The 15,124-nt window shown below is 42.9% G+C and overlaps 1 protein-coding gene across 3 annotated transcripts in view; it reads left to right on the top strand.

Moving 5' to 3' along the window:
• The window catches only part of grik2 (glutamate receptor, ionotropic, kainate 2), a 344,100-nt gene extending 329,316 nt beyond the window's left edge, over positions 1-14,784 (top strand). For all 3 annotated transcript variants that reach the window (XM_085176689.1, XM_085176687.1, XM_085176688.1), the window contains one exon: positions 12,375-14,784. In XM_085176689.1, the coding sequence (XP_085032815.1) occupies positions 12,375-12,539 (165 nt within the window). In that variant the 3' untranslated portion in view covers positions 12,540-14,784. The remainder of the gene's footprint in view (positions 1-12,374) is intronic.
• The last annotated feature ends 340 nt before the right edge of the window (positions 14,785-15,124 follow it).

The following is a 15,124-nucleotide window of genomic DNA, read 5'->3' as shown; positions in this document are numbered from 1 at the left end:
GCAACATTGCAGAGGCGTGTCAACCAAGACAGCCCTACAACGTCCAGAACCTTCAGGAACTCGGGGCGGACCTCATCAACACCAGGGGCTCTGCCACCAAGGAGCTGTTTAACTGCCTCAGTGACCTCGCCCCCAGAAATTGGCGGGTCATTCCCCTCATCCCCAGACTCTGCTTCCTCCTCGGAAGTCGCGTCAGTGGGATTAAAGAGGTCCTCGAAGTATTCCTTCCACCGCCTGACAATTTTCTCAGTCGACGTCAGCAGCGCTCCGCCAGCACTATACACAATGCAGGTAGAGCACCGCTTTCCCCTCCTGAGACACCTGACGGTTTGCCAGAATCTCTTCGAGGCAGTCCGAAAGTCTTTTTCCATGGCCTCTCAAAACTCCTCCCACACCCGAGTTTTTGCTTCAGCCACTGCCCTCATTCCGCTTGGCCTGTCGATACCTGTTGGCTGCCTCCGGAGTCCCACAGGCTAACCAAGCCCGATAGGACTCCTTCTTCAGCCTGGTGGCTCCCTTCACCTCTGGTGTCCACCATTTGGTTCGGGGATTACCACCACGGCAGGCACCAACCACCTTGCGGCCGCAGCTCAATGCAGCAGCTTCGGCAAGGGTGACGCTGAACATGGTCCATTCGGACTCAATGTCCCCAGTCTCCCTCGGAATGCTGTTGAAGCTCTGCCGGAGGTGTGCGTTAAAGATCTCGCGGACTGGGGCCTCTATAAATGAAATTGAAATCATTAAAACAAGGGAACATATAAACTTTCCCAGTTGATCAGCAGGTTGCTTTAAAACCAGAGGCAAGAGTGAGAGATAAAAGCAATAATATCCATCAGAAAATGCCTCCATGATTTACAGTTTTATTAACCATTATTTACTTACTCAGGTCTAAATAAACCACACAGACCAAATATTCCTTTTTCTTTTCGATGTCTGCTCTGAACATTGGATTAATGACCTTAGTGGAGAGGCTCTTCATCTGAGATAGCAAGTGCTATGCAGCATTTCAGCTATAGTGGCTTGTCAAGCGTAATAACACTTCTGTTAATGAACCTTCAAGCTTGGGTCTGGATAGAGGTCTGGCATGTTGTTCCTGGGATCTACTGGAACCACTCCCCCCAGTTTGGGGGTTACTGCCCTGAGTGCTCTGATTACCACAGGACCACTGTTACCTTCATCCTCCATGTCTTCCCGGGTTCCTCTCTTGGCCATTATTGGTACTTCTAGAGTACTTCTTGAGTTCCTTCTTACTGATGTTGCTGTCATTTATTATAGCTGCATGTATCACGAAGGCCGTGTTTCTCTGCTGGTTTGTCTCACCCACTCTAGGGGGCATATCTCATTTTCACCTTGGGTCAAGAGGCCATACTCCTGTATGCTATGCCAGCTACCTGGTTATGGCGTTCCATGTATGCCCTGCCTGCTGGCATCTTGCACCCTGCTGTTATGTGCTGGATTGTCTCAGAGGCATCTTTGCACAGCCTCCACATGAGGTCTTGCCTGGTGTGGTAGATTCAGAGTCTATCAATCTTGTGCTCAGAGCTTGTTCCTGTGCTGCCATTAGTAGTCTCTCTGTGCTGTCTTCCAGTCCAGCTTTTGGTAGGATTTCTCCGTATAAGCCGCTTTTCTATCTGCAGGTGATATATGCTGCGCAGGGCCCTGTCCTTCTATCGTGATTTCTCTTCTTACTCCTCTTCCTTCTTGGGTTGGCTTTGCCTGAGGTATTTACTAAGCACATGGTCAGTTGTGGCCATCTTCCCGATGTACTCATGGATCTTTGCCGTTCCTTCCTGGATAGTGGTTTTGATACTCATGGGTCCTCAACCTCCTTCCTTCCTCTTTGCGTACAGCCTCAGGGTGCAGGATTTCAGGTGAAACCCTCCATGCTGGTAAAGACCTTCCTTGTTTACCTATCCTCGCAGGATATCTAATGACCAAGAAGAGAAGTGTTGATTGCCTTGACCTTGTTCTTCAGATTCAACTGAGCTCTCAGGACTTGGCTTACTCTCTGCAGGTAATTGATGGTTGCAGTTTTCCCCAAAGCCTCTTCATGGTTCCCATTTGCCTTTGGGATTATAAGGTACTTATAGCTAACCTCAATGTTTGCTTTAAATGATTAACTGTAAGTATCTTATGTGCCTCTCATTCACAACCAATTTAGAATCACCAGTTAACATAACCTGCATGTCTTCAGTCCCACAGTCCAGAGTTTCTAGAGGAAACCCACACAGGCAGAAGGAGAACATGAAAATTCCACACATGGATTAAAAGCAGGGACCCTCATGCTGTGATGTGACGTGCAAACCACTACACCACGGTGCCTCATTTAATTATTTAGGAAAATAGGAAACCATTATAGGAAATGCAAAGATTACATGCTTTTCACATAGAATATATATATATATATATATATATATATATATATATATATATATATATATATTACCAGAGGTTAGAGGCAAGGCCGGATGTTAAAAGGTAAAAAGGAGAAAATATTGTGAGATCTGAAATTTGACAACTACATTTCACACCTGATACAATTCCAGTTGATTCAAGCCCATTTTCATCTGTTTTTGGGAGATAGCGTGATGCACTAAACAGGAGTGGCACTCCTCAACCTGTAAGAATAAAGGCTTTCTATTTTATTCTAATCTAAAGATTAGCAGCTACTCCAATTTGTCCATTTTACCAGCATCTGGGGGATAAAATAGATTTCATGAAATTCTGGTTAATTTTCACTTACAATAACTAATTATTAATAAAGCTTGACTACATTTATCTACATTTAGCTAGGGAAATCACTGTGTCAATTAGATTGTCTCACTAATATATGAAAATGAGTGTGTGTACATGTGTGTGTGTCAGATAAAGTGCTAAGCTTCTTCATTGGGTCTCAAGAGGTTTGCAACCCTCCATGAATTTTTTCATGCAAATATCGACATGTGTGGTATCCACAGAAACCGTAGTATCTCAGCTAAATGCTCAGATAAACAATTTCTACGACCAACAAACACAGCGAGAACAAGCAATGATCAAAAGAGCAGTTACGTAAAGTGCAAAAGTCCGCTAAACACATACAACCACGCCACAATCTCTCCCGACTTCATGTAATAACAAAAGGTATACCTGGTTAGTTGGCAAAGCTTTCACAGTTTCACCGCGCTCCACAATTCAGTGAACCAGCCACAAAAGAAGACCACAAAAACGCTTTGTGTAGCCGCTAAGGCAGAAATTCACTTAGCGGACTGGTTTCCTGTTTATCATTGTTAGCCATTGGCTGCTGTAGCTCCTGATAATGGCAGCACTAGCACGACGCATCAGAGCCAGTTAGAGACGTGTGACTGGATTACGCCATGTGTCATAAATTTAGTGCCACACAAGGGCGTAGATTTGGTTTTGGCGTTGGTGGGGACGATGATTCAACCATCGAACCAGCCCCGTTTCTTTTTTTCCCTTTTTGTTTTTGCTTCTTGATAAAAAAAGGAGAAATATACTTGCCTACATATGCTATTCTACCTGCTTTTAAACCATTTAAAATTACAATTCATAGTTTTACATGTGAATTAAATAATGTTAAATTACTATTAAACAAATGACTAAGTATTTTATACTTTAGTTTACTTCAGCCATATTCCATATAAATCAGATATCATACAAAAATAAAAATAGAGCCATGACAATAAAAGAATATGACTTTAAGGACTTAACAACATTACTTCAGTTACACCAACATCTCTGATACATTAGCACTAAGGGAACACTGAATGACCTGGTGGGTTTTGTCCATCTAAGATGACCACAGAGTAAAAGATCTCTCAGCAAAATTATGCAACATTTTAGGCACTATTGCCCCGATCAAGTCAGTGAGCTGGGATCTTTTATTCTAAACATGAACTACTGTTACAGCAAGAGACATGGACTACTGGTGTCCCACACAACAACTCAATGTCCACTATGTGAAGGAGCCAAACACATGCCTGCTCCTCTCGTTAACAGAGATAAACTGCTGGCGTATTTGTTTTACATCCATACAGTCCAGTCTCTGCTGGTGGACATACAGCAGCATTGTTTCATCTCATTTGAGTCACTGTTAACCTTAGCCATGTTTTTAATCTGAGAGCACTGAAGCTTCTTTCAGCCTCAGCACCTGCGTTTTATCCTCAGATTACAATTTTTATTCTGTGCTTGATGTGCCTCACCTTTGGCCCTGGCTCTTCCCCTCTGACTGCACGAGGACATATTGCCACCTGATAAAATAACACATTGATTCGTGCCATATAAAAAGTGAGACATGTCAATTCAGATTCTTTGTCAAATATACACTAATGAATCAATTTACATCAGCAGCCTAACAATTGTCATGATAATAAATACTAGTTAATCTATAGCACCAAACCATCAGTCAGTCACCTGTGACCTCGCCTCTTCACCTCTGAGCTACAACATGGCAGAGCTGCCTCTGTCACCTGATCAATAACAGTAACATCCACATACATGCAGTCACACATGTGCTTCAAATACAGTCATGAACCAACATCATCCAGTTTCACCTGTGATCTTGTATCACCATCACTCTCTGAGCTTTGTGTTGGTTGGAATATTTGCAAAATCGTGACTACATGATATTTTGTCTCAAAAATGAACCCATGAATATGTCAGTACCATTAGGATGAAATTATTGTGTCACCAACATTTAACGTTAGACATCTACAGTGGGGCAAAAAAGTATTTAGTCAGCCACCGATTGTGCAAGTTCCCCCACTTAAAATGATGACAGAGGTCAGTAATTTGCACCAGAGGTACACTTCAACTGTGAGAGACAGAATGTGAAAAAAAAATCCATGAATTCACATGGTAGGATTTGTAAAGAATTTATTCGTAAATCAGGGTGGAAAATAAGTATTTGGTCAATAACAAAAATACAACTCAATACTTTGTAACATAACCTTTGTTGGCAATAACAGAGGTCAAACGTTTACTATAGGTCTTTACCAGGTTTGCACACACAGTAGCTGGTATTTTGGCCCATTCCTCCATGCAGATCTTCTCAAGAGCAGTGATGTTTTGGGGCTGTCGCCGAGCAACACGGACTTTCAACTCCCGCCACAGATTTTCTATGGGGTTGAGGTCTGGAGACTGGCTAGGCCACTCCAGGACTTTCAAATGCTTCTTACGGAGCCACTCCTTTGTTGCCCGGGCGGTGTGTTTTGGATCATTGTCATGTTGGAAGACCCAGCCTCGTTTCATCTTCAAAGTTCTCACTGATGGAAGGAGGTTTTGGCTCAAAATCTCACGATACTTGGCCCCATTCATTCTGTCCTTAACACGGATCAGTCGTCCTGTCCCCTTGGCAGAAAAACAGCCCCATAGCATGATGTTTCCACCCCCATGCTTCACAGTAGGTATGGTGTTCTTGGGATGCAACTCAGTATTCTTCTTCCTCCAAACACGACGAGTTGAGTTTATACCAAAAAGTTCTACTTTGGTTTCATCTGACCACATGACATTCTCCCAATCCTCTGCTGTATCATCCATGTGCTCTCTGGCAAACTTCAGACGGGCCTGGACATGCACTGGCTTCAGCAGCGGAACACGTCTGGCACTGCGGGATTTGATTCCCTGCCGTTGTAGTGTGTTACTGATGGTGACCTTTGTTACTTTGGTCCCAGCTCTCTGCAGGTCATTCACCAGGTCCCCCCGTGTGGTTCTGGGATCTTTGCTCACCGTTCTCATGATCATTTTGACCCCACGGGATGAGATCTTGCGTGGAGCCCCAGATCGAGGGAGATTATCAGTGGTCTTGTATGTCTTCCATTTTCTGATGATTGCTCCCACAGTTGATTTTTTCACACCAAGCTGCTTGCCTATTGTAGATTCACTCTTCCCAGTCTGGTGCAGGTCTACAATTCTTTTCCTGGTGTCCTTCGAAAGCTCTTTGGTCTTGGCCATGGCGGAGTTTGGAGTCTGACTGGTTGAGGCTGTGGACAGGTGTCTTTTATACAGATGATGAGGTCAAACAGGTGCCATTCATACAGGTAACGAGTGGGGGACAGAAAAGCTTCTTACAGAAGACGTTACAGGTCTGTGAGAGCCAGGGATTTTCCTTGTTTGAGGTGACCAAATACTTATTTTCCACCCTGATTTACGAATAAATTCTTTACAAATCCTACCATGTGAATTCATGGATTTTTTTTTTCACATTCTGTCTCTCACAGTTGAAGTGTACCTCTGGTGCAAATTACTGACCTCTGTCATCATTTTAAGTGGGGGAACTTGCACAATCGGTGGCTGACTAAATACTTTTTTGCCCCACTGTAACTTTAACAGCCTCTGTAAACTAATATCTTGGCTGCTCGAGGCTGCTGTTGTCTCTGACAGTTTCAATCAAAATTAGAAATGCTGCTCTGAGACTGAGAGAACTGATAGTGCTGCCTGCTGTGCAGTTAGTTTCCAAAACACGTTATTTATGGTTACATACAGTTTTAGACTGGTGTGGGCCAAAGCCTAGCATAGCCTGTAACGTTATTGTGACACATTTTATGAGTGAACTTGACTTTAAGTGACTTACAGGTTTCTTTGAAAAATACTTTCTTATATCCAGGTTCTTCCTTTTTACTGCCATCCTCCTCTCCTCCTCGCAGCGCAGGCTTGCCGCTGCTGAAACTAAACAGAGCTCCCTGAAAGGCTCAGCCAATCACATTGGCCATATTTGTCACATGACGTAGGACTCCAGTAGAGAACGTAATTTAACTCTTTCTGCACCGCTGGGTGAATGAGACGCTGACAGATCGTTTTTTTTCTTGTTTTTCTTACTCGAAGAAATCAAATTATTGGTGGGGACAATTCAATAATCGCTGGATATTGGTGGGGACACGTCCCTTCCGTCCATGCCAAATCTACGCCCTTGGGGCCACATGAGGTTTTCGCCTTGCAGCTTCTGATTGGTGGAACTGACGTGAACATGGCATCATTACCGTGATTCTATGGGCTCAAACTATTAAAAAGAGGTGTCATGCAATTTTATGCACCTGCCTAATATAGTTTAAGTAACTATTGCACACGTTCTGCAAATCTTATAACATTATTTCACTTCTCAAATATAATTGTGTTCATCTGCTAGATGATAAATTTAAATGAAATTGCTGATCCAAACAAAAAAATTATTTATGAAGAAAAATCACGAAAATTACCCAAAGTTTTGCATACCACTGTAAAATAGGGACAAGTAAATACTGGGCAGCTCTGGGTTGTCTGCCAATCAGAAGATTGGTGGATCCATCAGCAACTCCTGTGTGTGTTAGATATAAATGTATGTATTGTATGAATGTAAATATGTCTTGTAGTTGAAAGCGCTTTAAATGGTCAGCAAGACTAGAAAAGCAATATAAATAGCGGTCTATTAATCTGCTGTATCTGTTACTTAACCAACATGAATGAATGGTTTTATTTATGGTTGCACGTTGTATTTCAGTTTCTTATTCAATAGAATAAAAAACGTTTTTGGACTTAGAAACTAAGGTGAGAATCGATCCTCATTTGCAGTCAGTACCTCAAATCAGTTAATAAATTATGAGCATCTGATTATTCTTATTATGCCCACATAACCTGTTCAATGGTACGACTAGGGATGGGTATTGATAAGATTTTCACGATTCCGATTCCATTTTCGATTCTGTTTAACGATTCGATTCTTTATCGATTCTTTTTAAAAAGGAGAACACTAAGGTCGATTAGCTTAGAACTTTGTTTTATATCTTCTCTTTGAACAAGATAGGAATTTAGGAGTAACATGGCCTTACAAACCCAGCAGTGAGATCTTAAGAGATCCACAGCCTACGGCTCTTCAATGAGGCGTCACAGGGTCCCTGGGAAAAAATTTTTTAAATGTAAAATAATAAAATAAATATTCTTCTGTAGCAATAACAAAGTATAACATAAATTATTCTGTAGCAATTACACAAGAATATCCAGTAATGTCCCTGCCTACAATTAAACACATTCACTTACTGAAAATCATCTGCTGTGGCAAACGGCTGCAAGCCTTTGACCACAAACTGAGTCACTGCTCGGTGACATTCGTCTATCTTGGCCTGAAAGGAGACGCTACGGTAGACTGCAGCGAGAACTGCCAGCATCTGAGCCAGACTCTGTCTCTCATCATGGTCACCTAAATGCACAGTAATGGCAGGTTTGTAATAAGGCAGATCGCGCTAACATAATATGCACTGTTAGGTGATTATTTACCTGCTGCATTAACGGGAGAGGACGTGCAAACGTTACCGCTGCTGCTGGGTTGAGATTCACGAGTCCGGAGCGGAATTAAAAACACGACATTCATTTAAAGTCATCGCGTGTTTTGTGATAAGGTGAATCGCTACCTTATCGTGGTGGAGGGGTTTGTGTGTCCCAGGGATCCCAGGGGCTATGTTGTCTGGGGGCTTTTGCCCCCTGGTAGGGTCTCCCATGGCAAATTGGTCCTGGGTGAGGGACCAGACAAAGAGCGATTCAGAAGACCCTTATGAAGAGAACACAGAGGGAACAGTTTACCCTGCCCGGGATAGGGTTACCGGGGCCCCGCCCTGGAGCCAGGCCCGGGGAGGGTGCCCGAGGGCGAGCGTCTGGTGGCCGGGCCTTAGTCCATGGGGCCCGGCCGGGCACAGCCCGAAGAGGAGACATGGGCCCATCCTCCCGCAGGCCCACCACCCGCAGGAGGCGCCATAGGGGTCGGGTGCATTGTGTGCCGGGTGGCGGCCAGGAGCGGAGGCCCTGGCGGACTGATCCCCGGCTGTCAAGACTGGCAATAGGGACATGGATTGTCACCTCTCTGGTGGGGAAGGAGCCTGAGTTAGTGCGTGAGGTTGAGAGGATGCGGACGCTGCACCGGTCCGTCGTGGTGAAGAGGGAGCTGAGTGTAAAAGCGAAGCTCTCAATTTACCGGTCGATCTACGTCCCTACCCTCACCTATGGCCATGAGCTGTGGGTAGTGACCGAAAGAACGAGATCGCGAATACAAGCGGCAGAAATGAGCTTCCTCCGAAGGGTGGCTGGCCTCTCCCTTAGAGATAGGGTGAGAAGTTCGGCCATCCGGGAGGGGCTCAGAGTAGAGCCGCTGCTCCTCCACATTGAAAGGAGCCAGCTGGGGTGGTTCGGGCATCTGACAAGGATGCCCCCTGGGTGCCTCCTGGGTGAGGTGTTCCGGGCATGTCCCACCGGGAGGAGGCCCCAGGGCAGACCCAGGACACGCTGGAGAGATTATATCTCTCGGCTGGCCTGGGAACGCCTTGGTGTTCCCCCGGATAAGCTGGAGGAGGTGGCTGGGGAGAGGGAGGTCTGGGCCTCTCTGCTTAGGCTGCTGCCCCCGCGACCCGGCCTCGGATAAAGCGGATGAAGATGGATGGATGGATGGATGGATGGCGCGTTTTGTGAGCAAATGCTTTTGCATATTCGTAGTGTTTCCTCCCTTAAATGAAATATCTACTTTGCAAGTATTGCAAGTTGCCCTGTTGTCATCCGTTCTCGTAAAGTATGACCAAACTTTTGAGCGTTTGAGCCGCCGTGTTTCCTGCCAGGTAAGCGACGCTCCACAACGTGGTGACGTCATTTGGGGCGACTGGAATCGATAAGGGAATCGTTTGCAAAAATGGCAAACAATTCCAAGGAATTGAAACAGTGGGAACCGGTTCTCAACAAGAACCGGGTTTCAATACCCATCCCTAGGTACGACTGTACCAGATGTTTTCTGTTGGTGTCTCAACTGGGACAGGATCATGAATGTGATGACCAAGAATTGAATAGAAGATTGTTGAGGGTGGGAGTTTGCCCTCCAACATGTGGTTTAAGTACCAGATAGGTGTATTTCTAAAAGAGTTTACGTGAAAAAGAGTTTACGTGAAAAAGAGTTTACGTGAAAAAGAGTTTACGTGAAAAAGAGTTTACGTGAAATCTCCCCAAAATGTTTAGAAGATAAACATTTTGGGGAGATTTCACATAAACTCTTTTTTTTTTCTTTTATAGGTTCACCTAACCAATAGCAACTGAAGATTATAGTTTTGCTATAATACTAATAATTATAATAATTAGTAATAATAATAATTACTAATAACAACAAACTTTGGTGTAAGAGCAACAACAGTTATATCCAGACACTTACATACATACAAACATATACGGTAATACAATAAAGCTATAGCAAATATAATAATATCTATACAAACACACACATGCGCGCACACACACACACACACACACACACACATATATATATGAAGAGTTAAACAGCACCAAACTGACTGCACTCCATGAGCATCTGGCAGCACAGCTGCTAGTCAATGAGAGCCACCCAGAATGGCTAACTGAAGACTGGACCGAGACTGTAAGACCAGGCTAACCAACCTGTGCACAGGCCTATGACTCAATGCCCCACACCTGGATCCTGGAATGCCTAGAACTATACAAGACCAACAGGACCCTAAATGCCTTCATCGGGAATCCTTCATCGGGATACAGTCAGTCCGAAAAACTGCTAAAACCTTGAATGTGTGCCCAAGTGCAGTCGCAAAAACTATAAAGCTATCAACAACGAAACTGGCCCACTCCAGGAAAGGAAGACCAAGAGTCCCCTCTGTTGCTGAGGATAAATTCATCTGAGTCAATGTCAATTCTAGTAGCAGTAATCACAATATGTGGACATGATGTTCATGAATAAAGAATCGTTTCATGTTCATGTTTCGTGTATTTGTCCGATTGCCTCTGATCTTTTCATTCTGTCTTAGTGCAGCTGCTAGTGGTTCAACGAACAATGCAGAGATATGGATAAAGAGGATATGAAGCTGGATGAAATCAGCCCATTGCTGGTGACTGTGGCTGTTGGTGTAGAATAGAGTCCCTTAATACAGTAAATAAAGGATTTTCCAAACCCAAATTTACGAGAGTGGGGATGACTTTATTCAATTCAATTCAATTCAATTTTATTTATACAGCGCCAAAACACAACAACAGTCGCCTCAAGGCGCTTTATATTGTGCAGTAGATCGCACAATAATAGATACAGAGAACAACCCAACAATCATATGACCCCCTATGAGCAGCACTTTGGCGACAGTGGGAAGGAAAAACTCCCTTTTAACAGGAAGAAACCTCCAGCAGAACCAGGCTCAGGGAGGGGCGGGGCCATCTGCTGCAACCTGTTGGGGTGAGAGAAGGAAGACAGGATAAAGACATGCTGTGGAAGAGAGACAGAGATTAATAACAGGTACGAGTCAATGTAGAGAGGTCTGTTAACACATAGTGAGTGAGAAAGGTGACTGGAAAGGAAAAACTCAATGCATCATGGGAATCCCCGGCAGCCTACGTCTATTGCAGCATAACTAAGGGAGGATTGTGTCAGCCAGGTCTTTTATCTGTCGGTTGTACTTACCTGGCGGGGGTCTGTCCTTCTGTGATGGTTCCTCTTCTTGCTCCTCTTGCTTCTTTGGTTTATGCTTCCTGAGATATTCACTAAGCATATGATCATTTGTGGCCATTCCAATTCTCTGTCCAGAACACAGTTCCAAGTACTGTGGTAGAGGACCTAAACTTGAAGAACAGAGACCAACCATAGGGCGAGTGGGAAATATAAAGATTAAAGAAAAATATAATCAACATAAAAAATCACAGACCTTAAATCATACATGCAATCTATGACTGAAGCTGCTTTTTCAGTGATGTATTTGGTTTATTTTTAGAATAGAAGCTGAATTTTTTTCGGCATCTATCACCATGCATAAAAAGCCTTGAATATGCGGCAACAGCTTCAAATCTTTAAACAAATGTACTCTGACAGAGTATTGAGTAATTCCATTACCTAAAATGCCATTGTACCTGCACCTCTTTCCATTCCAATGTTTTCCTTGGTCCCATCATGCATACCCTATGTTGTAGGCCTTCTGCACTATATATTTTACCATTGGGGCGATCGTGGCTCAAGAGTTGGCAGTTCGTCTTGTAACCGGAAGGTTGCTGGTTTGAGTCCCGACTCGGACAGTCTCGGTCGTTGTGTCCTTGGGCAAGACACTTCACCTGTTACCTACTGGTGGTGGTCAGAGGGCCCGGTGGCGCCAGTGTCAGCTGTGACCACAATGCAGCTTGCCATCACCTGTGTGTGCGAATAGGTGGATGACTGAATGTATTGTAAGGCGCTTTGGGGCCCTTAGGGACTAAGTAATACAGACCATTTACCTTTTATGACAACTTTGGGATGAGATGGTGTCTGGTGATTGGAGGAGGCTACAAAAGAGGTTGCCCACAGGGAAAACAGCCTTGTTCTTTTAACCATTACATTTGGATAAGACAAGTGCTCTGAAACCCATTTTGCTTTCTTTTTCCTTCTTTTGCAGAGGTCTTTCTGCAGTGCCATGGTGGAAGAACTGCGAGTCTCCCTCAAGTGCCAGCGCCGACTCAAACACAAGCCCCAGCGACCCATAATGGTGAAAACAGAAGAGGTTATCAACATGCACACCTTCAACGACCGAAGACTGCCAGGCAAAGAGACCATGGCCTAAAATGGGAATCTCAGTCCATCTCTTACCGTTTTTCTGGTAGTGAGACGGAGTGCAGAGACATTGGGAAAAAGGTTGCGGGTAAATGGTAGGGGTGTTGCTCGGGGGGCAAATTTGGCAGTTGTATTACTCTGAAGATAGAGCAGAAGTGCTTTGCAATATATTGACGACATATTGTTCTTGTTTCTTTATAATTAGCTAGGGATAAGAGATTCTACAATATTTCCTGTGGAAATAACTTGATTCTGGGTGAAATTTCAGCGTGTTACCTCATTACACTTACCAACTTGGCAAGGCAGAAAGACAGAAAACTATCAGCTTGTCCAGACTTCCAAAACCCAGATGTTGAGAAGAGTCTGGAAATTAACCTGAAGGGGGACAGAAGAATCCTTTAAAAAACTGGTCCTATCATCTTTAGCTGCTACTTATTTAGTCTTTCACCACAGAGCTCAAAATGGGCTGGTTAAACAACACCAATAACAGATTGTGAGCCAGTATAGAGATGTTAACTGGGTGAACAAGGAACTAAGTTTGTAGAATAAGATTTGACAGGCTAAATGAAACCCAAACCAAGAGCATGACGAGATTACAATGTACACAGAGGCATTCCTTAGTCACGATACCGATTGACACAAAAAATGGTTTTATTGTATATCATCTATCAGGCAATAAGCGATATCATGTATTTATTTTTCAGAATACTAGCACTTTTGTTTTCTAATCTGCTGGTGGAGGTGACTTTTAGAAACTATATGGAGAAATTGCAGAAGTAGAGGTTATACAGTATAGTGAGCTTTCTATGTCCCTTTCCAGAAACTCCTCTATGAAGGTGGAGTAACTTGTTTTCCAACATCCCATGCTCCCTTTGATTCGACCAGCCTTTAAACCATAGGCTGCTGTTCTAAACAAGTGTAGTTTTTTTCTTGAATTGTGGCTAAAGATGATTAGCCGTATAACATAAAATAATAATAATAATAATAATAATAATAATATTCTAGTAAGTTTGGCTAGTAAGAATGACAAACCATGTACTTTCAGTTTGATGTCTATTCTCTACTGGTGTAGAGGTGTTTCATTTAGATGACCCAGTATCTGTAAAATATTGTCTTGTATATTTTTTTTTTGCTTGGTTGTAATTTCCACGGTCACACAGCACACAATGGTGTACTCCCACTAGAGTGGAACCTGCCGCGTTTTCATTGGAGGCATCCACTCACTGTCTGAAAACACCTCTAACATCAATAAAAAGAAACCCTGGAAAGGCGTGGGCACGGCTCATCAAGTCTAAATCCACAGCAGTCACACCACACATAAATTCTATTTATTCAAGATATTTATTGTTTTTATTTATTAATTATTATTTTATAAAGATCTTTATTTATATCTCTTTGGACTGATTTTTCATTGCTGCAGTGAACACACTTCATTTCAACACTGTATGGGGACACACACTTTTTGCATTTTTGTTTGTTTGTTTTTTGTGTTATTTACTTTATTCTTATTTTATTTCACTGGTCAGTGGCATGGCCTCCATTTTAACTTTGTACCTTTGTGGCTTTCTTCCTTTCACAGCAAATCTCCACAGTTACTTGTGCAAATGCAATTTCTATGAAAAAAGTGTTTTTGTATGACAAGTATCAAAATTTTGTAATGATTTTTACCAACACAAACCACACTAAGAGGAGTGTAATCCACGGCCAAGGGGTGAAGCTCCCGGCTGGTAGTTCAGGAGGCTTTGTACACTAGAAAAGAACCAACACCAAACAAACACACATCTAGACCCCTAAGAGCCCATCATGCACCCATCCTCAACAGATTCGCACTAATTATTATTATGCTCTCCAACAGAGACACAGAGCATTATGGCAAAGCTTCAGTGACACTGTATTATTTTGGAGAAGCAGAAAAACTATTTTTATCATGTAAAGGAATCATATTTACAGAAAGATATTTTTACTTCACACAGAAGAAGAATGGTGGTTGGTAAGAGCAAATTAAAATGTTGGCTAAAAAGGAAGATTATTGATGATTCTTTTATTCTACACCCCTGATTAATTATAGATTGCTAGAATCCAGTGCTGAGCAATTGTGTGTAAATGGTTTTAAAAAGGAAAAGATGTATTTAGAAGAATTATAAAGACAACTAAATAATTTTGAACCTGTTATAAAAACAAGATGCAGTGCACACAGTTTACCCTTTGAAGTTGATGCACAAGTTTAAAGAAAATAAAACAAAATGTGTTCATAACTTTGACCTTGTCTATGAGTTTATTGAATGTTAACTGATGAATAAAACAGGGCAGGAGCTCGACAGAAATGCCACTGCACAGTGTGAAGTCAATGTAAAAAACGATCATGTGGTATTGAAGCTGCGTCTTATTTTGAATAACCCCACTTGGCAGACTTGTTAAAGATGCAGAGGAACACCTGTACTATATTCAACAACCTACATGGGAGGGGGGGTATGAAAAGAAGAAAAAAAATGCTTGGACACTGCTAACATGGACAGGTTTTTGACGGGGCGCCCACACAATCGCAAAGCAGGAGATCAAGCATTGCTGAATATGTTTCCAAACCAACTTCATTCT

The sequence above is a fragment of the Neolamprologus multifasciatus genome, chromosome 11 (genome assembly GCF_963576455.1).
Source record: "Neolamprologus multifasciatus chromosome 11, fNeoMul1.2, whole genome shotgun sequence".
Taxonomy (NCBI): Eukaryota; Metazoa; Chordata; class Actinopteri; order Cichliformes; family Cichlidae; genus Neolamprologus; species Neolamprologus multifasciatus.
Note: the sequence above shows the minus strand (reverse complement) of the source record. Positions and strands in the feature narration are given on the sequence as shown.